Source organism: Astyanax mexicanus, chromosome 5 (assembly GCF_023375975.1).
Source record: "Astyanax mexicanus isolate ESR-SI-001 chromosome 5, AstMex3_surface, whole genome shotgun sequence".
Lineage (NCBI taxonomy): Eukaryota > Metazoa > Chordata > Actinopteri > Characiformes > Acestrorhamphidae > Astyanax > Astyanax mexicanus.
The window spans coordinates 57,413,825-57,437,987 of record NC_064412.1 but is presented as its reverse complement, the minus strand read 5'-3'; the positions used below and the strand labels follow the sequence as shown (position 1 = coordinate 57,437,987).

The 24,163-nt window shown below is 39.7% G+C and overlaps 2 protein-coding genes across 6 annotated transcripts in view; one reads left to right on the top strand and one right to left on the bottom strand.

Annotated features, from left to right (window-relative positions):
* The window catches only part of ripor3 (RIPOR family member 3), a 42,609-nt gene extending 41,485 nt beyond the window's left edge, over window positions 1-1,124 (bottom strand). The window contains exon 1 of one of the 2 annotated variants that reach the window (XM_022675300.2): window positions 899-1,124. The gene's annotated coding sequence lies outside the window, so the exon portion shown is untranslated. The remainder of the gene's footprint in view (window positions 1-898) is intronic. The other variant, XM_022675298.2, reaches the window with a different exon arrangement.
* A 3,159-nt stretch (window positions 1,125-4,283) lies between these two features.
* The window catches only part of chd6 (chromodomain helicase DNA binding protein 6), a 41,703-nt gene continuing 21,823 nt past the window's right edge, over window positions 4,284-24,163 (top strand). For 2 of the 4 annotated variants that reach the window (XM_049479910.1, XM_049479909.1), the window contains exons 1-15: window positions 4,963-5,192; window positions 8,102-8,153; window positions 14,486-14,991; window positions 15,889-16,036; window positions 16,380-16,529; window positions 17,194-17,259; window positions 17,400-17,458; window positions 18,215-18,332; window positions 18,962-19,048; window positions 19,164-19,298; window positions 20,064-20,185; window positions 20,971-21,214; window positions 22,041-22,217; window positions 22,849-22,992; window positions 23,876-24,131. In XM_049479910.1, coding sequence (XP_049335867.1) covers window positions 5,140-5,192; window positions 8,102-8,153; window positions 14,486-14,991; window positions 15,889-16,036; window positions 16,380-16,529; window positions 17,194-17,259; window positions 17,400-17,458; window positions 18,215-18,332; window positions 18,962-19,048; window positions 19,164-19,298; window positions 20,064-20,185; window positions 20,971-21,214; window positions 22,041-22,217; window positions 22,849-22,992; window positions 23,876-24,131 — 2,317 coding nt within the window. In that variant the 5' untranslated portion in view covers window positions 4,963-5,139. Of the gene's footprint in view, window positions 4,842-4,962; window positions 5,193-8,101; window positions 8,154-14,485; window positions 14,992-15,888; window positions 16,037-16,379; window positions 16,530-17,193; window positions 17,260-17,399; window positions 17,459-18,214; window positions 18,333-18,961; window positions 19,049-19,163; window positions 19,299-20,063; window positions 20,186-20,970; window positions 21,215-22,040; window positions 22,218-22,848; window positions 22,993-23,875; window positions 24,132-24,163 lie in introns of those variants that run through there. The other 2 variants (XM_049479912.1, XM_049479911.1) reach the window with 2 other exon arrangements.

The following is a 24,163-nucleotide window of genomic DNA, read 5'->3' as shown; positions in this document are numbered from 1 at the left end:
ATTTCTGCTTTACACACATTTTACAGCTCAAAAACAGCACTTTATAAACACAACACACACACAACAATCTGCTTATATACTTTCACTATCATTCTCCCTATGATGGTGACATTTAAAGAACTACTGTATATACACTCATTCACTATTCACTTTCCCAGCCTTAAGCTTCTATACATCTATATTTGCACTGATGTTTTATATGGATTCTCTTTATACTGGAACTGTCATTCTCTCTTTAATCCCCCATCATAACTAACTGCTAAACTCTCACTCTTATATTGACCTTGTTGTATTGTACACTTAGTGCCTCTCATTCTTTTATTATTCATAATCTTATTTTGCAGTTTTTGTATCTTTGGGAAGGAGAGTTATGTAATTTCTGACTTTCCATATTAAAACATTCAAAATCACACAACATCAGCTAATCGGACAATACATGTGTCACCTGACCACAAACACCTCAACGCTTAGTTTTTAACACTTCAATCAGGAATGAAGCTCTAAATAAATATTTTTCTATATTTTGGTGAAAAATAAAGCAGCACGTGTGAATGCATGTATGCATCTGAAAACTTGTCTGTGCATGTGAACAATCTAAAGAATTTTTTTTCACTTTTTGCACTACATTAGTATTACAGTAAATCTTTATGTTTATTTGGGTTTAGTATTCTAATGTTGTATAGAGTTAATTACAGGTAGATACTCTCACGGATCACTGACTTTATTAATGTTTATTAGGGTTTAGTATTCTAATGTTATATAGGTTTTTAAAGGTAAATATGCTCATTGACCACTGAGTTTAGAGTTTATTGTAATGTTATATAGAGTTAATTACAGGTATACACTCTGTACAGAACTCCAGGCTCACATTAATCAGAATAGAGTTAGATGGTCTTACCGGACTCAGAGCTGCTCCAGAACGGGGCTACATCTGACAGCCAAGTGAAAACATGGCCATGCTCATCTCTGCAGCAATGTGTGTGTGTGTGTGTGTGTGTGTGTGTGTGTGTGTGTGTGTGTGTCTGTTCGGTGCTGATAGTGTGTGTGAGGCTCCGAGAGGCAACAGCGACGCCCGATTCTAAGAACCAGCTTTTAGAGGACAAAGAGAGAACGACTCTAAAGACCACTCACACCCAGCTCTCCCTCTCTCATTCTCTCTCTCTCTCTCTCTCTCTCATTCTCTCCTCCTCCTTTCCACTTTCCTTTTTTCTATCCCTTTTTACCCCTCCTCCCTTTTCTATATCTCTCTCTTTTTCTCCTACACTCTCTTTCTTTCTCTGTTTCGGTTGATTTATTCTAATCTCCACGTTCTTTCTTCTGTTTCTCTCTCTCTCTCTTTCTCTGTCTTTCTCTTTCTTCTTTCCCTTTCTCTCTCTCTCTGTAACTCTGTATATATCTTATAACACTTTCTTTTCTTTCTTTCTGTCCCTCTTTCCCTTTTTCCTTTGTGTATCTATTCTTACTCTCTCTCTTGTTGTTTGTCATTTAGAGTTCTGTACATGAATCTCTATTGTTTTAAAAGACTCTTGATGTCTCTCCCTCCCTTTTCAATATCTCTATTTCTCTTTCACTTTTCCTCTTTTCATTTCATCATCTTTTCTCTCTCTTTGCCTGTATTCTTTTATTCACTCCCTTTCTTCCTTTTTGCCTTTGTCTATCTATTCTTACTCTTTTCTCCCTCTGTTTCTTTCATGCCATATTTTTGTTGCTCTTTCTTTTTTTCACTCCCTCTCTTCTTTTGTCTATCTATTCTTACACTTTAACTCACTCCCTTTCTCTCTGACTCTTTCTCTTTCTGTCTCTCTTTCTCCCACTCGTTTCTCAATCTGGCCTCGTTTCATGCCATATTATTCCTTTACTCTCTGCTCTTTCTTTCTCTCTCTCTCTTTGCCTCTCTCTTTTTGCTATATCCTTCTTTCTTTCTCTCTAAGTCTCTTTCTTTATTTCTCTCTCTTTTTCTCTAACTCTCTTTTTCTCTCTAACTCTATTTTTGGTCTCTCTCTCTCTTTCGATTTCTTTCTCTCTAACTCAATTTCTGCTCTCTCTCTCTGTCTATATCTCTTTCTGCTATTTATCTTCATATCAGCTCTCTCTCTTTCTCTTTCGCTCTCTCTTTCTTTTGTCCCTCTTTCACTATTTTGTAGGCTTCCTTTTTTTCTTTCTCTCCTCTCCTTTCTTGCACTCACTCCCCCTCTCTGACTCGTCCTCCCTTTGTCACTCTTTTGGGATTTTTATTCTGATTGGTCTGTTTATGTGATTAGTTGACCAATCAGAGTTCTCTGTGGGGAGATTACACTCAATCTTACAATTTCTCTGTTTGACCACAGTGCAGTGTTCAGTTTAGGGTATATAAAATAAACTGATTAAAAACATACTATAATAATAACAACATATTACTGTATTTTGTATTATTTAGTTCCTGAAGGTTTTTGACCTCACTGGTGATCTCATGGGCTGAATGCAATCAAATCCTCACAGCAATGTTTTAATATTGTTTTAACAGGGGTAGAGAGGCTGTAACTGCAGCAAAGGGTGACTAAATTCATAGTAAATGCATTGATTTACGAATAACAATATTTATAAACAGTAAACTCAGACACAGCAGCTATTAAAGCTGGATGCTGCTCTCTGCTGGTAATGCCCTGTAATCACACTGCTGCTTTAGTAATGGAAGAACAGATCTCCAGAAGCTCCAGAAGGTGAAAGAAGGGATGGGTATTTGTATGAAAGAGTGAAATAGAGAAAGAGAGAAAGCTACAGAGGTAAATAAGTGTCTTTACACATTTAATACAACCCTCTGATGATAACCAGAAGAACAGTTTGAGGTTTGAATATTCTCTAAAATAAAATAACTCCTGAAACACGTGCCAGAAACTCTCTGGGCCGAAGTCCAAGAACAAGCGCAGGAGCGCAGGATGAGAAAAAAGGAGGGGTGCAGATTTCAGGGTTTGTTAAAGCTCTGAAACAGATGCCCAGATAATTTAACTATTGCAGCACCGCATATACATTTACTTAGCATGTTAGCTAATCTAGCAAGCGACCCATCTAGCCATCCTCTGCTTTTATCCATGCTTAATGCAGCTCGCCATCAGCAGCCAGAGTCTGAGAGAGAACAATTGGTCATGCTCTCTCGTGGTGCGTAGAGGGCGCTCTCTCTCCCCACATCACTCTCAAGGTGATGTTGATCATCACAAGCGTCTGTTAGCTGATGCATTGGAGCCGAGTCGTTGGCGCTTTGATGCTACTCTGTAATGCTACATCAGCAGTGGATCAAAAAGAGGCCGAATTTATCAGATATTTATCCGGAATATGAAACATGAGCAAAGACCTGGAATGTTAGTTAATTTTTTTTTATATTTCTTCTCTTCCCTCTAGCAACCCCACAAAGTCAGAGCGCACCTGGCTCTTAAAGGGAATGATGAGCAAGTGACACTCTGAATGGTTTATTTTATGTTACGCCCAAAATTAACAACACCCATGACTAATCAAGAGAATTAGTACATGCTTTTGTATGTTTTGAGCTGTGAAATGTATACTTTTCCTTTTCGTGTCGATAGCAATGCTCTAAATCAATTGATGTCTCGTCTACATAATGCTAAAGCATGGTTATTTAGGGGTAAATAAAAGTATAAAAAAATGGGAAAGTGGTGGAGCTGCCCTTTAAAGGTTCTCACATCCGGGATAGGAAACTTTTTTTTTCATCTCTCCTTTCTAGCAATCTGCCAAAGTCAGAGCGCACCTGGCTCTTAAAGGGAATGGAAAGTGACACGCTGATTTAGTTATTTATTTTTGAGAATTAGAACATGCCTTTTGCCTGTTTTGAGCTGTGCAATGGATACTTTTCCCGTCGTTACTATAAATCAATCATATAAATCAATCATTTTTGGGATGAAATAAAAGTTTAATCAAAATCTGGAAAAGCGGTGGAGTTGCACTTTAAAGTTTCATGAGCAAAGACCTCTCCAGCAATCTGCCAAAGTCAGAGCGCACCTGGCTCTTAAAGGGAATAATAAGTGACACTCTGATTGGTTTATTTCACATTACGCCTAAAATTAACCACACCCATAATTAATTAAGAGAATAAGTACATGCCTTTTGCCTGTTTTGAGCTGTGCAATGCATACTTTTCCCGTCGTTACGATAGCAACGCCCTAAATCAATCATATTTGGGATGAAATAAAAGTTTAATCAAAATTTGGGAAAGCGGTGGAGTTGCCCTTTAAAAGGTTCTCACATCCGGGATATGAAACATGAGCAAAGACGTGGAATGTTAGTTTTTTTTTTTTCCTTCCTCTCTCTCCCTTTCTCTCTCTCTCTCTTTTTCTCTCTCTCTCTAATGATGAAGTAAAAAGCCCCATGATTGGTGGAGGCCAGCGCCAAGGAACCCAAACCCGAGCCCGGAGCTGTGAGCTGAGTAGCGGGGTAGGCAGCGCTTTCTCCCGGTCGGTAACGCAGCTTCTCCCGGCGCGCGCGCGCCTCTCTCTGTGCGGGTGCTCCTCCGCTGTGTTTTAAGGCGAGGCGAGGCGTGCGGCGCGAGCACGCGGGTCCCGCGCGGGCGGGCACGCGGAGCGGAGGGGCCGCCGGAGGTGCACAATGGTCGCTCGCGCTGCTGCTGCTCGGCTCTCACACAAGCTTTAGAGAATAGAGAAGCGCCGCGCGCGCTGCGTGACGGACGCGGCCGCCAATGGGAAGGGGCGCGCGGGCAGCTGCGCCGGCGAGCGGCCAATGGGAGCGCGCGGAGCCCGGGCTCGGCCGGGGTTAGGCTGTTGCTGCAGCGGGCAGCGCTAAACTTCACCAAATAATAGCTGTTTGTGTTTTGGCTGCTGCAGGAGCCATTTTAGGTAAGTAGATTTTCGCAACTTTTGCGTTAATCCGCGCGGTCGGGGCGCGCGCCGGGGGGCGGGGAGCGCGCGCGGCCGGCCCCCGAACTCTCCCGCATCCTCCCTGAATGAAGCGCGGGGCTGTTAGGACCGAGAAATCTCACTTCTTCTTCTTCTTCTGTGCTTTTCCTCTCCTCCCTCCTCCTTTTCATCCTCCCCTCCCCCTCTCCGCTTTTATGCATCTTTATTTTCACCTCCTCCTGCGTTATAAAACACTGTCATGGCGTTTCTGTGGTGCCCTTGGAGAGAAAGTGGCTGAATGCGGGGGGGAGAGCGCGTGCTGAGTCCGGACAGCCGGCGCGAGGGGCTCAGGTGAGCAGAGGGGGCTCTGTAGGTAGGCAGGTAACGTTAGGTTGGTGCACAGGCACGCGCATGTTATAGACGTATAGCTGCTACACGTGCACTCGCTCGGGGTCTCTTCCTGGAGCGCGGAGGGAGTGCACGAGCCCGCACTTGCGGGGTTTCAGGTAGTTATAGCCTTAGCACGCGGGGCCAGCTAGGTTAGCTTACTACATCATAGCCACACAGTACAGGCTATGGAAGGCAGAGATGTGGTGCGTGAGCGTGCGCGTGCACATGCGTGTGCGTGAGCGTGCTTGTGTTTTTGTGTTGGTATCGTTTTGGACAGTCAGCACTAGAGCATCCCAACACTGGTTTGGGTTCGGACCCCCAGTGTAGCACCAATAAAACAGTCTACAGTCTAAAAGTGAGCACGTGCAGTGAGTACACTTAATATTAGTAGTACTAGTACTATAGTTAGTACTAATTAGCTTACATATAAATGTATGCATACCTATAAAACAGTGATTTAAATAAAACAGAAATGCACTGCAATACAACCATGCAATACACCAGAGCCCACAGCATCCAAACACTGTATTGATCAGACGAAACAGATGCACCTTCATTTTTCTAACATAAAAGAAGTACATGACATTGTCATCAAAAGGTCGATTAACTCAACATAACGCCTTATGACACTATAACAGTACATATGGGGAGACCAAGACAACTCAGGGCATCTATAGTACATCAGTAGCCCCTAAATATCCACATACACATATATTCACACATATACACACACACACATATCCACATATATCTGCACATATATCCACACATATACACAGATATGCACAAATATCTAAACATATGTACTCATATCACAACACATGTCCACATGTATACATATATATATATATATATATATATATATATATATATATATATATATATATATATATATACACATATACACACATAAACACTCATGTACAAACATATATGCGCATATACCTGCATATATAGACACAAATATTTGCATGTATCCACTCATATACACAGATATGCACACACAAATAATATGCACACTCATACACACATATATACACACACATATGGCATATCCTAGCCGTATGCTAATGTGTCACTGGTGCGAGAGTGTGTTTGTGTGTTGGGATTGTTTGGGGGCAGTTATCATCAGAGAGCGACCCAAAACTGATTTGTAGACCCAGTGTAGCACCAATACTACAGTCTACTAGTCTATTAGTACTAATTAATACAGCTAGAAATGTACCCTGCTAAAAACTTCAGCTGGATTTTTTAGCAGGGTATACACACTTATATAACACTGATATAATAAAACAGAAATGCTCTGTAATAGAATGATACAAGCCCCTAAGGTCACCGTGCTCAGTGCTCAGTGCATCCAAGCATTGGCTAACCTCGCTAACTAGAGGAGTAAAAGGTCAGATCACAGTGAATGGGGTGAACAAGATAACTTGGGCCATCCAGAGTACATCATTATAGGTTTATCATAGCCTAAATCTGTGTATTGATCAGACGAAACAGATGCATCTTTATTTTTTTAACAGAAAATGAATAAACAAAATTGTTTATTAATTCTAGATAAGAATCTTAGATCTTTGTTATTGAGTATGTTTTAATACACAGTGCTCTATGATTTCTGTGATGTGGAGAACACAGGCGAAATAACAGAACTAAGGATTAAAAGCTAAATTCAGATATATCCAAAAAAGCAGAATTTTGCTACCCATCAGTTTGTGCATGTGCTGACCTACATTCTTTTGTTTTCATTGATTTTTTGTTCATGAAAATTCAGTTTATCTTCTTCTTGGGTGCTTAAAACAACCTGAACCCACTGTTATTCTTTGCCTGGATGATGCTAAAGTGGAAATTGCAATACTTCTAATAATAAAAGTAGCAATAATAATAATAATAATAAACAATTAAAAACTATTTTCTTACCTTTTTCACAAGAATCAAGGAGAGCATGATTTTGAAGCTCCACAGTTGACTGACATGACTATTCACCGCTTATAGTTTCAGAGTGGTTTGGTGTAAAGCAGTGGTGGTAATATAATGAGGCCTAGCATGCTTTAGCTTACCTGTTTTTATGACCCATCCACAATTACACCAACACTTACTGAACTATACCAACCAATACTGAACTGTACCAACAACTACTGAACTGTACCAACAAGTACTGAATTATACCAACAATTACTTATCTATACAATCAATTACTAAACTGTACCAACAACTACTAAATTGTACCAACAATTACTGAACTGTACCAACCAATACTGAACTATACCATTTAATTACTGAACTACACCAACAACTACTAAACTATACCAACAATTACTAAATTGTACCAACAATTTCTGAAATGTACCAACAATTACTTCCAAAGTATACCAACAATTACTGAACTGTACCTAAACTTACAAAAATAAACAATTACTAAACTGTACAAACAATTACTAAACTGTACCAATAATTACTGAACTAAACCAACAACTACTATATTATACCAACAATTACTAAACTGTACCAACAACTATGTTTTTTTTCAGTGTTTATTTGTTGTTTTTTTTATTTGTTTCTCTAAAACATTTCAGAATCTCTCCTTCTTGCGCTGCTTTATGATTCATAAATCGATAAGTGGTGATGAGTCAGCAGTCTGTGCTCTGATCTCAGCATGATGTAATCAAGGGCTGAATGATGTTGCTTAAATCACAAAATCATGATATCACTTATTAAATGTGGACTGCAGGATGTGAGCTTGATATTTTGATATGATGTCATAAACAGCAGTACTGGTGCGCTGTATTTGCTGATATAATGAAATATTTATAAGTTTTGTTTTTGTTTTTATCAGTGTTGTATTAATAAGTTGTGTTCTTTTTTTATTGTAGATGCAGACACAAAATTCCAGAAAAAATGAAAATACAAAAGAAGGAGAAGCAGGTTAGTGTAACACATCCTTCATCTCTCTCAATCTCTTTCTCTTTCTCTCTTTATCTTATTTGGTCACACTAGAGATTTTTGGATCTTGCCTTAAAGAGCCCATATCCTACACTTCTCTTATGTTTCTGTGATTGTTTTATTTTTGCTGAGCTCCACTTTTGACATGTTTGTGATTTTATCTTTAAAAATAATGCTAGTTACTTTTTAGATGACATGTTTCAGCCTTCTCTTTATCCTTGGAGCTGTTGCTGTTTCTGTTTCTGCGCTTTTACAGCAAAATCTTGATTCAGCTAGGCTAACATTGCTAACAAACACAACACTGAGACAGTCACCAGTGTAATCTCTGTAATAACTCCCATAAAACTCATTTAAATCTGAATTATTTTGGTAAATAATTATGAATTAGATTTCACACCGTGATTTATTTTAGTCTGTAAACACAAACATAACCATCTCTATTGCACTGAACAGTGAGGCAGCAAAGCAAAATAAAAATGATCATATGCATAAATTGATTTTATCCAATCAGCACCTGACTCTTAAAGGGAATGATGAGCAAGCGACATACTGTTTAGTTTATTTCATGTTACGCCCCCCCAAAAAATAATACACTCATGATTAATGAAGAATTAGAATTAGTACATGACTTTTGTTTTGGGTTTTCCAAGCGTGCAAGTACGAGGTGTACTTTTCCCGACGTTACGATAGCAAAGACACACTGACATGGCCTAAACCAAGCTGCGCGGTGCACGGTTCATGGATCGCCTATAGATCACTAAAATAGGGCACGTCGCTGTCCAGTGAAAAACAAGTATCTCCAAAAGAAAAAAAACTTCTAAACTTTCAATGGAAGTCATTGGAAAAAGAGTTTATTTCAGGTCATTTAAAAAAATCATCAAGATTTTTTTGGTACAGTGTAAGAGTTAGTTAGCCTGTTCAAATTATGTACTACTTGTTTTTTATTGGACAGCGACGATATATCAAACTAAACTAAAGTGTTTGAGTTGAGTTAAAGTTGAAATATCTTTTTCTGGTCTGTAGTTTTGTCAGGAAGTCTTCTCCAGGTTGACGTCTCTGTTGTGACGTCTCTGTTGTGCAGTGATGTTGTGTGTAGTGATCAGTAGTGACAGACTAAAGCACCGGGCGGATGTTTTATGTGACGCTCTGCATTACGCCACACCGTGTTCATAAAGACACATTTATACTGCGCCTCTGTTTCCAGGGACTTTAACTCAGGAAATCACAGTGACTCGTTTTGTCTTCCTCACTGTGATGAGGGTGATGGATGTTTCAGAAGCGTGGAAAATGGTTTAGTTACAGTGGTGTAAAAGTGCTGTGATAAATATGTCATAAAAATGATATGACCAATGAATAAGACAAGCTGTGACTGAAATGGAGCACTGCCCTGTAATTGTGTGCTGTGCTGTGTTTCAGGGGGGAGATAATAAATGTTAATAAACAGCAGTAAAAACATTTTAATCAGTAAATTAATTTAGGAAATCCCTGATTATGGGTGTAAGAAAATATTTAGATATCAAAGTATCACATGACATTTTTATAGCATAACATTATGACAACTATTATATGCAATAATAAAATTTACAGTATTTTTCTGCACTATAAGCTGCACTTAAAATCCGTTAATTTTCCCAAAAATCCTCAGAGCTGCTTATAATCCGGTGCTCCTTATGTATGAATTCTATCAGTCAGGTATTAAGGAGCAGTAAAGACACTCCACTGAAGTACAGAGTTATACAGGAGTTTCAGTTTAGTTCTCCAGCACAGAGACTGGAGCATTAGCATAAGCCGCTAACCATGCTAGCTCTTTCTCCATTCAGAGGTGAGTATTATCGGTCTTTATCCTGCTGCTAACCCCGGCTAGCACTGCTGGAGCAGCATTAGCATTACCCGCTAACGGTTAGCCGCTATGCTAATGCTAATTCTCCAACCTTAGTGCTGGGGACATTTGGGAATCTAAGCTTACTGTAAATAAACGGAAGTGCTTTACTTACCCAAATAAATAATACAATTTTCAGGAGGGAAATCTGTGTAGATTAACATCCAACGCTTGTTTAACTTTAAAAGAAAGTATTTTTTATTACAGTTTTGTTTACTTAGCTTAGCTTTACTTAACTTAGCTACTTAGCTAAGTTAAATTAGCTAGCTAATTAGTTAGCTAATTTTTATTTTATTTCAATAGTGTATTCTTTAAATATATATTGTTTTTCAATGTTTTGTCATATTAGAATATCGTTATCACAAAAATACCATGAAATATCATGATATTATTTAAGGGCCATATCGCCCACCCCTACCAAAGAAAGGAACTCGTTGCTTGGGATAGTTATATGTCAGTGTATTAACGTTCATCTCTGAACTCATAATTGCGTATTTTTCTCTCAGCAGAAAGAGAGTTATTTTAGGCAGTATCTTTAATGATAATAAAAGCTGTTTGTTGTATTAAAGGTCTGAAGCTCATTATAGCAGGGCGTCAGGTTTATACAGTGGGATGATGAATGGTATGGATGTTTCTCTGTATCTGGATGATGAGCTCATTATGTGTGATGCTCCTCACAGTCTCTGGACTAATGATGGCTTTAATATAGGTTTGTGACTTGCTGTGTACTGTTAGGAGTACATATAATATAAAAAACTAAGGCTTTAAATTAAGGCTTTGAATAGTATTGGGTTTACTTGTCCCACAAAATATATACACAATACATGAAGAAATCAGACTTCATAAGTTAAGCCAAGTAAAGCTAAGCTATGTAAACAAAACTGTAATTATTAAAAATATATATATTTTAAAGTTAAACGAGCGCTGGATGTTAATCTACACAGATTTCTCTCCTGAAAACGGTTTATTTGGGTGAGTAAAGAGCTTCTGTTTATTTATAGTTAGCTTAGATGTGCAGATTTGCACTAAGGCTGGGTGCAACAGTATTAGCATTAGCATTAGCGGCTAACTGCTAGCGCTAGCCACTGTTAGCGATAGTAAATGCTGCCCGACAGAGCTATACTGAGGAACCCTGAGTGTTCTGGTTATCCAGGGTGAAATTAGCTAGCGTTATGTCCCACATAGCTTGTTTTAACACGGTAAAAACGCTACAGACTACAGTCTGATATATACTCACCTCTGCTAATGCTAATGCTGCTGCACCCAGCCTTAGTGCTGGAGAACTAAACTGAAACTCCTGTATAACTCTGTACTTCAGTGGAGTGTCTTTACTGCTCCTTAATACCTGACTGATAGAATTCATACATAAGGAGCACCGGATTATAAGCAGCTCTGATGATTTTTACTAAAATTAAAGAATTGTAAGTGCAGCTTATAGTGCGAAAAATACATTAATATATGGTCTTCAAATGACAATAATGTGAGCGAACCCTTTACACAGCAGATAAGAGGTTTTCGCATGTTTTTGTGTGTCTCCTCATCAGGAAGGCGTGTGCAGGAGGAGCTCGTTCAGGGGGTTTATGATATGAGGGGGTTTAGAGTGTGTGTGTGTGTGTGTGTGTGTGTTGGAAAGGTGTGTGTGCTGGAGTGGGTTCTGGGAGAAACTTGGCATTGACCAAACTGCAGCTGTCGCATTTGGGTGTTTGGAGCGGGTATTGATTCATAGGGAGTTTGATTGGGGTGTGTGTGTGTGTGTGTGTGCGTGTGTTTGCGTATTTGTGTGTGTGTGTGTAAGTGTGTGAGTGTGTGTGTTTGGGTTGGCAGATTTGCCTGGCAAGCCTGCATACTGCAGCATGTCCGGGGAATAATGAGCAGTGTTTGCGCATGTCTGTGTGTGTGTGTGTGTGTGTTGTCTGCATGTGTGAGATGTAATGCTCAGGAGCGCTGCTGCAGTGTGTTTGGTCCTCTCTCTGCGCGGGAGAGCCGGTCTGGGGAGATAAGGTGGAGACGGGAGCGTCTCGCCGTCCTTTTCTTTTGCAGATTTGGGCTGAAATTTAGTTTTTTATTAGTCGTAAACCTAGAAAAACATTAGAATCTGGGCAAAAAGTAAAGAGCTGGGCTGAGCTTTTATTAGAAATACCCCTCCCCTTCTCTTTAGAGAACTAATAATACTGTATTCTTATTCATTTCTTAATAACAGTCACCGTAGTTCACAATTTTTTATTTTATTTTTTTCCATACAGATTCAGTTAGAGGGTGTAGAAGGTGCAGGGGAGAAAAGAATAGGGAACAAATAGAAAAAAAAAACATTTAATTTCATAAAAACATTCATATATAACTAAAGAGAAAACACAGTCATGAACATATGTGCAAAATTACCTAATAATAATAAATTCACCTATTTCTCAGAAATGAATATCATTATTAAAATGATAAAATTCATTATTAATCAATTAAAGTGAACAGCCGTGTCCCTTTATCTCCATACATCCAGATTTTGTTGTGAAATTTAGTGAAACTTATAAATAAACTCACGAATAAAAAACAATTTCTCTACTAAAATAAAAAAAATGTATAATAAATAAAACACTAAATCAGAAGAATATTGGGACAGTATGAAAAAAAGTCTCTTTAAACTCTTAAAACATTATTATTAATGACCAATTCAGACTTGATTAGTAAAATGATAATAATAATCAAATAAATAAAACCGAAAAACATTATTATTAATGACCAATTCAGACTTGATTAGTAAAATGATAATAATAATCAAATAAATAAAACCGAAAAGTATAAAAAATAATAAATAATAAAAAATAATAAAACAGAAAACACAATAATTAACATTAAAACATAAAATGTTTTACTACTAATAAATAAAAGCTGGTCGAAATACACAAAGAAACAAATGAAAAAAATCACTTTAATCCATTAAACTAATCATTATTAATTAATGAAAGTGAACAGCTGTGTCTGATTAACTCCATACGTCCAGATTTTACCTTCAAACCCATGCTGTAAGCGATCGGCGAATCCGGCGCCGAAACAGTTACCGCGGAGACGCCGTGTTTACGTTGCCGCTTCCTGGAGCTTTGGGCCCGAGCCTGTTGCCGTGACGACGGCCCTGATTCCAGACCGCTTTGGAAAGCGTGTGATTCATTGACATTATCCCCGTACCTGCCTGCAGATGTGCGCTGAGCGTGTGTGTGTGTGCTGAGCGTGTGTGTGTGTGTGTGTCTCTTTGTGTGCAGTCGTAGGCTTCCACATGTGCGCTGCTGCTGCCGCGGATACAGCGGTGGTTGCTGTGGTATCGTTGGAACTCGATGTGGTTAAAAATAAAGACTGAATGAGATGAATGAGGGAAAAAGCATCTCTGAAACGTGAAAGTTCTCCTCGTCTCCACAGAACAGAACTGAGATTTTTCCACAGTGATTCAGTGAGGCGTGTAGAAGTAGGTCAGCGAGGGGCATCTGCAGAACGGAGGCTCGTTACAGTGAACCCCGGCGTCCACATCCGAGTCCACCACTCCCCTGTTAAAGTGTACAAGTGAATGATACTCCACTCCTGTAGGGGGAGCCCTGAAGCAAAATATATATATATATATATATTTTTTTTACAGCAAAGTGATTTGAGTTGTTGTTTGACTTATAAATAGTAAGTGTGTGACTTTAAAAAGGAGAAAAAGATGCTCAGCCACTATGATTGGGAGATCGCTGGCTCAAATCCCGTTTATGCAGCTTGCCATCAGCTGCCGGAGCCCTGAGAGAGCACAGTTGACCTTGCTCTCAGTACAGTACAGTAGATCTCTACAGTAGCGCTCTTTCCCCTCATCACTCCTAGGTTGATGTTGATCAGCACATATTATTTGTAGCAAAGCTACTAATTTTCTGTCTCATTTAGCTCATCCACTTGTTATAATGCTGTTTTTCATTTTTTCAGGGTTTATCACTTTCGTTTTCTGCTAATAAAAGCAGAGTTTTCCTTCTTGTTTCCTGGTTGTATTCAATGACTTATTAAAACCGTAACAATCAACAATTCTGAAATCCTAAATGCTTTGTTAACTTGTAAACTACTTACTTCTTAAAAAAATCTTTTATATGTTAATTGTAATAAACAATAATGTATTTTTTTATGAGGAAAAGGTTAGGCCCGCTATACACTAATAGCTGCTGTTTCCTCAATAATTTGTTTTCTATAACCATCTACCAGTTTCTGACATCACCTGAGAGAAAGTGTTTCCCACTCCTCCATGCAGAATTCTTTCAGCTCGGTGTTGCTGTATCTTCGATGGTCTTTAAATGATTTGTCTGATAGACTAAACAATTCATAGTGGATCTAGGATGGAATGATTCCCAGGTAATTTTTACATCATTTCATAATTCACATTTTTTCTGCTCCATTCTGATTGGTGTATTTGTTTTTTGTTTTATTACAGATGTCTGCTGCCCACATTTTAAAGCACACACAAGCCTCTGCAGCAGCTACTGCCTCCGACCAAAACGCACAAACTACATTTCCCATCGGCCATTTCGGCAAGGAGCAGATCCGCATCATCGGAGGGCCCGCCAGTCACTGCATGGCCCATGTCGCCAGCCCCAGTCCCCACCCCTCTTCGTCACCGGTCAACAGTGAGGAGGACGATGGAGGGGGTGGGGCCAGGGTGAGGAAAAAACGGAAGAAAAAAGACAAGAAAGAAATGAGAGACTGGCAGCAGACGGAGCGAGAGAGCGACATCAGACCAAAGAAAAAGAAGGAGCAGAAAGAAGGGAAGAACCTGCTTCACAAGAAGCCCAGGACACCCAAGGAGGAGAAGGAGGCCAAGAAGAAAGAAGGGAAGCCGGTGAAAGAGTCAAAAAAGGTCAAGAAAGACCAAGAGGTCAAAACAAAAGCGCAGACCAAGTGTCTGACCTCACCTCCCAGACAGAGAGGGAGGAAGCCAAAGTGAGTTTACGATGATTAAATGATTATTTATTATTAACATTTCTGTATTCTCTGCACAAAACATCTTAAAAAACTATGGTAGAACAGTGTGCTCTATCTTACACTCTGTGCAAGGCACATCACGATACTCATCGCTATCTTACACCCCAACATCAGTCTATTCTCACTCCTTTTTCCTCCTGACTGGTTTAAACAGCAGCAGAGCTTCTGAATATATCTACACTGATGGGCGTGGTGTTCTGGAAATGAGGTGTAAAGTGTAAAACATGGCCGTCCACCTGAACTGACAGCTCAGGCAAGGAGAGCACTCATTAGAGTAGCAGACAAAAGGCCCATGGTCACTCTGGAGGAGCTGCAGAGAGTAAAGGCCAATTTATACTTCTGCGTTGAGTGAGCTACACAGCGGAGCACGTTTATACTAATGCGTGCGCATGTCAGCGGCTCTGCGTTGCTCTGCAGTTTAAATAACGAAGGCGGGAATGTGTGGGTGGGGACGCGAAGGTCGGTGGACACGACTATTACTCATCTACTCCACAAATCTAGCAGTTATGGAAGAGCCCTTAATCCCAAAAAGAATGGGCTAAATTTTCAGCTTCTAGATGTAAGTGCAAAGCTGGTCGAGACACACCCCAAAAGAGTATAATTAAAGGAAAAGGTGATTAAAAAGGAAAGTATTGACTCAGGGGGACTGAATTTAAATGCACACAATACTTTCCATATTTAATTTGTAAAAAATGTATGCTATTTATAATCTTGTAATAATTAAAAATAGTTATTTAAAAAGGAAAATGATTTCATCTGCTAGTTTTGAAGGTTTTTTTTCTCTAAAAATATAAAAAGCTTTATATTATAGCTCTGTGTGTGTGTGTGTGTGTGTGTGTGTGTGTGTGTGTGCAGAGAGCAGGGGGCTGTCCCCCCGGAGAAGAGGAAGAAAGGGAAGCGGAAAAGCGAGACCCTGCAGGAGGCGGCGGAGAGCGACGACACCGCCTCGCTCTGCACTCTGGCTACAGGAGGAGAGGAGAGCACCGACCCCATGGACCACACTGTGAGTCAAAAACGCACTGATAAAACTAGTTAAACCCTGTAGAGCATGCAGTTAACCTGCTGAAGAGGAGATTGAAGGGAGTAAACCCCCAAAAACAGACACCAGTTAAAAGAGGATTTGGTGAAAACCTGGAAAAGCACAGGAGAAGAAGAAAAATGCAGACGTTTAGTGATGTCTGTGGGTCACAGAAATAAGTTGATCTGTTCTGATAGATAGATTGGATCCTCCCAAAGGGATCAATAAAGATCGATCTATCTATATATAATACTTTTGCTCATAAGAAAGAGAGGCGGTGCTGAAGGTGCTCATTGCCTCTCTGTCTCTCTCTCTCTCTGTGTTGCAGAAGAGGCGTTCAGGCCGACAGGTGAAGAGGAGGAAGTATAATGAAGATCTGGATTTTAAGGTGGTGGATGACGACGGGGAGACGATTGCTGTTTTAGGAACAGGACGAATCCCTGCCATGCCCTCCTCCACCCTCGCCTGGCAGGCCGAGGTACCAGCTTCACATAACACGCACACACACACATACACACACACACACACACACACACACAAAAAATGTAAAACAAAAAAATCAGTGTTTTGTGTTCGCAAATAGGATTGTTATCGCAAAAATACCATCATGCAATATCGAAATATTATTTTAGGGCCACATCGCCCACCCCTGATTAGAGCTGAAGAAACAAAGAACACCTGGAGAAGATAACGAGGGGGCGGGGTAATAATTTAGATACAGGTGTGAACACTTATGACAGGGCACGGCGGAGACAAGACGACAATAAAACAGAGCCATGTGCTAAAGAGCACACGCAAGGGAAAAATAACCAGGCAAAAAAAAAACACAGGAATATAAAGGACCAAGAAAAGACAAAAAACAAGACAAACATGCGCTAAAATGTAACGAAGATTAATCAAGACACTTCGTTCCAAATGTAGTCTAAAAAATAAAGTGACGTTACCATAAGAAACAACACATATGAGCCCCGAGTGGCCCAGTGGTCTAAAGCGCTGCCACTATCATCGAAAGATCGCTGGTTTGAATCCTGGTCATGCAGCTTGCCATCAGCTGGAGGAGCCCTGAGAGAGCACAGGGCTGTGACATACACACACACACACACACACACATATGACTAATCCTCCGCTTCTGTCTCTCGTAGGAACCCCCTGAAGACGATGCTAACATCATTGAGAAGATCCTGTCTGTTCGCTCGGTGAAGAAAGAGGTTCTGTACACTCTGTCTGTCTCTCTCTTTTTATCTATCTGTCTCTCTCTCCTTCATTTTTGATCTGTTATGTTTTATCTGTAGTGTTTAATCATTATTCCTCTCTTTTCGTCTTTCTGTCATGTCTCTTATTTCATCAGATGTCCCCCGGGGAGTCACCTGAGGAGCTGGAGGAGTTTTATGTCAAGTACAGAAATTTGTAAGTCGTTTCGGCTGATGTTTAAACTGCTGATCGGTTTTCTCATGTTCTCAGATTTATCAGAGGCAGATTATGGGCTCTATTGTTCTCTGTTGTTCTCTGACCAGGCTCTGAGCTAGGTCCAAAAAGACCACTTTCACTCTACCACATGCTCCCTGCCACCAGATCTCATTTCTGTCCACAGTTACTGATTCTTTCCCAGTAATACACCACTGAAACTAATGCTGACAGTAAATATGATCAGATACAAATCAGCTGATTAAGAAAAACACTACCCTTTGTTTATCAGCCTGAGCAGATTTTAAAGGGGAACTAAAGCTCCTGATGTTAGCTTTAAAACATGGGAGCGGTAGTCTATGAGGAGAACTGCAGTGATGTATGGGTTTAGGACTGAGCTGCTGTTTTTATAGTTAATGTGAGCAACGTGAGAGTATGGAAAGTGGTAGAGTAGTGGTAGAGTAGAGTAGTTACTAGTATAACTGTCAAACCATGGCAGAAAATTAAAATAAAGTGACAAATAAAATAATGATGTACTTTTCCCGTCGTTACGATAGCAAAGACACACTGACACGCCCTAAATTAAACTGCATGGTGTGCAGCTCACCTACAGATCACTAAAATAAGAGCCTAAATGTGAATAGTATAGCTAGTTTCTGCTAACTAACTTAAACTAAGTTGACATTGTTGTGAATATGCACTATATCACCTTATTTCCTGTAATTGATGCATTTGTTTGTTTGTTTGTTTGTTTTTCAGCTCCTACCTTCACTGTAAATGGGCGACACTGGAGGAGCTGGAGAAGGACCCACGCATTCACCAAAAAATCAAACGCTTCAGAAACAAGCAGGCACAGATGAAGCACATCTTCACAGAGGTGTTTTATATTATTTTATGTTGTGTTAAATTTGTTTAAAAATGTTTGATTTGGTTAATTCTGCAGCTTTATGAGAAAAATGCAGCTAAAAAATGAACAATTATGACTATTATTTCAAAGCAGATATAAAAATTCAACATTATTGCTTCCAATCAAATTAAAGTAATTGCGTGGATTTAAAGTTAAAAGTTGAAAATCCTCTAAACTAATTAATAACTAAACATCAACAATTTCACCTTTAATAAAACTTTGATTAGGAAACTTCAGATTTATAACACAGTTATTACAGTATTTTTTCTCTGCCTCTCTGCTGCTGATACTACACTACTGGAATCTACATTTACTGAAATTTAATATGAATATTACAGAATATTCTGTATTAGAGCTGAATGATAAATCGATTTTATTAATTACTTCAAATTTACAGTTTGCATGCAGCTTGCCTTCAGCTGCCAGAGTCCTGAGAGAGCACAGTAGTCCTTTCTCTCTCTCTGGGTGGGTACAGTACAGTAGATTGCGCTCTCTCTTTCCCCTCATCACTCCTAGGGTGATGTGGATCAGCACAAGGCTGCGTCTGTGAGCTGATGTATCAGAATAATAATATTAATAATAATTCCGCTCTCTCTCAGCCGGATGAAGACCTCTTCAACCCCGACTACATAGAAGTAGATAGAGTTTTGGAGATTGCGATCACCACCGACACGGAGACAGGAGAGGTGAGAACACGACACACACTGATCTGATACCTGTAACACAGTGAATCTGAGAGGAACCTGCGGAGAACCTCTGAACAGATGTTTAGTGCTGTTGTGGGTTCTCCTGTCCACACAGGAGGTGACGCACTACCTGGTGAAGTGGTGTTCTCTGTCCTACGAGGAAAGCACCTGGGAGCTGCAGGAGGACGTAGATCCGGTGAAGATCCGCGAGTTCGAGGAGCTCAAGAGAATTCCAGAAAATAAACACGCTGTGAGACATTCACATTTTATTCATCTGAATTTCATTTACTTTTATTGAAAGCCTTATTTGGTCCTCGTGCTTTTCCTCAGAAGCATTTAGGTGCTCTTATTTGGGGAGCGTAACTCCGATAAACTTGTTCAACAGAGGGAACTCTTACTCTTCCTTACTACGGCAGATCTGATGAGTGCCAGTTCCATCAATATAATGTTTTTAATAGTCTCTTTTGCGATTGCACTTGAAGATACTTTCAAAGTTTTTGAAATTTTTCGCTGCACTCAGGGATCCTCAGTGTAGCGCTGTCTGCAGCATAAGTTGCTCACCGCAGCTTGCACTAGCGGTTAGCCGCTAATGCTAATGCTAATGCTGCTGCACCCAGCCTTAGTGGAAATCTGGAAATCTAAGCTTACTGTAAATAAACGGATAAACGCTTTACTTACTAAAACAGTTTTAGGAGAGAAATGTGTGTAGATTAACATTTTATTTACTTAATTTAAAGGAATTTTAATTTAAAGGAAGGAAAAAAAAAATGGCGACACCCCTGTTCCTTACTAGTGTCGCATAATGCGCTTTATAATCCGGTGCACCTAATAGTGTAGAAACTACGGTATATGTTTTTAATGATGCATGCAGGTGCATGACTCTTCAGAACCTGAGTCATGATTTTATTCTCATTCTAAGGAAAAACATCAGACCGTTTCTTTAATTTAGGAAAGAAATGTTTAGAAAATGTTTTTTTAATACAGTTGATCCCTTTTATCTGTTGCTCTGCTTTAGGAAAGGCCTTTACCAGAGCAGTGGCAAAAGCTGGAGAAGTCGAGAGATTACAGGAACGGAAACCAGCTGAGAGAATACCAGCTGGAAGGCATGAACTGGCTCCTCTTTAACTGGTACAACAGGTAAAACGTTTAATCTCAATCTGCTTATAAAGCAAACGATGGCCTGGGTTTGTGATCAGGAATCTGGTTCGTTTTTTGATGATGGATTGATGGAACAGAGCTGATAGGGATGTTCAAAGCTTGGGATGTGTTTTAAACGTCTTCTCCACAACTTTATCTCTGACCTGTCTGGTGAGTTTTTTGGGTTCATGATGCTGTTTGTTCACTAGTGTTCACTAACAAACCACTGAGGCCTTCAGAGAACAGCTGTATTTATACTGAGACTTAAGTCAAGTCAAGTAGTTTTATTGTCAATACTCCATATGTACAGGACATACAGAAAATTTAAATTACGTTACTCTCCTTCCCAAATTTTACAGCAGGTACAGATAATAGATATATAATATAAAATAATGGGAGACACTATATTTACAATACCCGTATAACAGTAGTGCAAATATGGTATAATAATAGCTTAAGGCTGGTAAAGTGAATGAGTGTGTAAAGTTATTAAAGTTCACCGTTTATTGGGGAATTAAAGTGTGTATAAGTGTGAGTGCGATTACACACCTGAATTAACTCTATTAACTCATTAAGTTAATATTTCTGAAAGCGATGCATTGCACTGGATTTTATGTAGGGGGTTCAGAGCTTTACAATAATGAGCTTCTTTCTGTTGGTCTGTCACTTAAAATCTCAATAAAATACATTAAAGTCTGTGGCTGTAAGGTGACGAATGTAAGAAAAAAAAAATCTAAACTAGCCTATCAAAATGCACTGTACTCTCCTTTCTGTCGTCTCTGCAGGAAGAACTGTATTCTTGCGGATGAGATGGGTTTGGGAAAGACCATCCAGTCCATCACGTTCCTGTATGAGATGTTCCTCATGGGTCTGAGGGGGCCGTTCCTCATCATCGCCCCTCTCTCCACCATCACTAACTGGGAGAGAGAGTTCCGGACCTGGACCCAGATCAACGTCATCGTTTATCACGGGAGTCAGATCAGCCGGCAGATGATCCTGCAGTACGAGATGTACCACAGAGATCAGCAGGTACAAAACCTCTGTTTTCATACACAAGGCGCACTGCACTGGATTATAAGGCATAGTATGCGACACTAGTAAGGAACAGGGGTGTTGCCATGTTTTCCTTCTAATTAAGCAGGTCTCAGCGCTGGGTGGCAAAACCTTTAAAGCTAAGTTAAAGTGAAACGAGTGCTGGATGTTAATCTACACAGTTTTCTCTCCTGAAAAACTGTTTATTTGGGTGAGTAAAGCGCTTCAGTTTATTTACAGCAAGATTAGATTTCCAAATTAGTAAACGCACAGACTACATAATACTCGATAATACTCACCTCTAAACAGCGAAAGAGCTAACTAGTGCTTAGAAGAGTTAGAGGCTCATGCTAATGCTGCTCCAGCAGTGCTAGCCGGGGTTAGCAGCAGACCACAGGCCGATAAAATTTACCGCTGAAATACTGGAAATCTAAGCTTACTGTAATTAAACAGAAGCGCTTTACTCACCCAAATAAACAGTTTTCAAGAGAGAAACCTGTGTAGATTAACATCCTTCTGTTACAGAGTTTTTTCATATCGTCAAGACTATTGTTATTGCAAAAATACCATGAAATATTGTGATATTATTTTAGGGCCATATTGCCCACCCCTACCGTGAAGTATTTTCAGAGGTGAGACATTAGAGATTTGTTAAATTCTAAGTTCAGTATTTTTAGCACTGTTAGCCTAGCATCTCCTGTTGTAAATTACAGCAACACCAAATGTGTTGGGTAGTTGGCGGGATCTGGGCTTAGTTGTAAATGTTGTAAACTCTCTCTCTCTCTCTTTCTCTCTCTCTCTCTCTCTCTCTCTGTCTCTAAAGGGGAATATAGTAGCTGGTCAGTTTAAGTTTCACGGTGTGATCACTACGTTTGAGATGATCATGGCTGATTGTCCTGAGCTGAAGAAGATTAACTGGCGCTGTGTGGTGATTGATGAAGCTCATCGACTGAAGAACCGTAACTGTAAACTGCTGGAGGGACTCAAACTAATGAACCTGGTCTGTTTAACATACACTGATTTTACCAACTGCATTTAAACACACTTATAATATATAATACAGAGTGTACAAATACAAATACTTTATATATTACGTTATTAAGTAGAAGTGTTTGATATCTATACTGGAATAATGATGTTTTACACAATTATTATTTTACTCCCATTATAAAAGAAAAATATGCACAGAAAGAGAAATTATTCCAGTGTTTTGCCGTGCGAGACTCCTTTCTCTGTTGAGAGTTCTTCTCCTGTTTCTCGCTGCTCTGACATGATAAACATACATGTCTACGGCTATCACTATTGTGATTTTGACTGACTGACTTGTGCGATGCACAAGAGTTGTTGTGAGCTGATGGGCACGGACCGAAGGCTTCTGAACTTACAAGCATGGTTTTTCCCCAACAGACCACAAGGGCGGCCAAAATAGCCTTTATTTCCCAACCCTGATTTATTCTAAAACAGTGTGAAACACATGTAGTAACTGAAAAAAAATCTATAGTGTGCCTTTAATGTTACAGGTTAGTATCTGTAGATATGAATGTATATTTTTATGATTTGTATCAAAATGGGTGAAATCATCATGACTGTATTGATACTGAAGACTGATTCTGGATGTTCGTTCTCCTCAGGAACATAAAGTTCTCCTGACAGGAACTCCTCTGCAGAACTCAGTGGAGGAACTCTTCAGTCTGCTGAACTTCCTGGAGCCGATGCAGTTCCCCTCAGAGAGCACGTTTCTGGAGGAGTTTGGAGATCTGAAGACTGAGGAACAGGTGAACTCCTCCTGCCTCTGTACACACTTACAGCGAGGTGATGTGGCCATACAAAAAGACCAAATTCATCACACAGCTGAAAGATAAAAAAAATATATTCTTTTAAAGTAAATATAACACAGCTTTTTGGAATCGAATCTTGAATCGTGAAGATCTGGATTAAAAAAATCTGATTCAGAATCGGAATCTAATCTAATAAAAAAGACTATAGAGCAAAACCATAGAAGAACCACTTTTGTCTCCTTAAAGATCCAAAATAGAGTAACAGAGATGTCAATAAGAGTGAAAATCTTTTTATATTATATTAGTTAAAAAATCTTATCCGGATGGGGTTCATTTTTTTAGAGGGCTCTATGGTCATTTTCTCTTTTATCATGTCCATAACGTCCTCTAAGTAAATTACAGAAAAACAATCTACTGTTTTTCTCTGAACTCCGTGCTCCTCCAGTAATTTTAGTCCCGTCCGGACGCACATCTCTGAGTTTCGTCTCCTCGCCTTTAATAAAATAAAAAATAGATATTTGTCCACTGCCGCGCACCGTAATTACACTTTGGGCGCGCCACGGTTTCCACGGAGATCCACCTACTGTAAACACAACAGCGAGTGGAAATGGAGGAGCTACTGAACTCCGTGATGAGGTCATGTGACCGAGAAAAAAGCCTAAAAACTCACTGGTCCTCCTGTTTTTTCAGTTGCAGTCCGGATGCAGGAGTTTTATCACTAAAGAGTAGAAGTGTAAAATTAATTTTCACAGATGCTCCCTGAGAAGCTAATCCCGTCCAGATAGAGCTATCAAAAGATTTTTTACACGTTCGTGGAGTGTGAGGTTTGATGTGTTTGTTATAAACTTCTTTTTCTTCTCAAAACTTAAAACACCCGCAGGTTAAGAAGCTCCAGGCCATTCTGAAGCCCATGATGCTGAGGAGACTGAAGGACGATGTGGAGAAGAATCTGGCGCCCAAAGAAGAGACCATCATCGAGGTGGAGCTCACCAACATCCAGAAGAAGTATTACAGAGCCATCTTAGAGAAGAACTTCGCCTTCCTGGCTAAAGGAGCCAATCAGCACAACATGCCCAACCTCATCAACACCATGATGGAGCTGCGCAAGTGCTGCAACCACCCTTACCTCATCACAGGTAAATACACCGTCTGATTACTGATTCCAGAC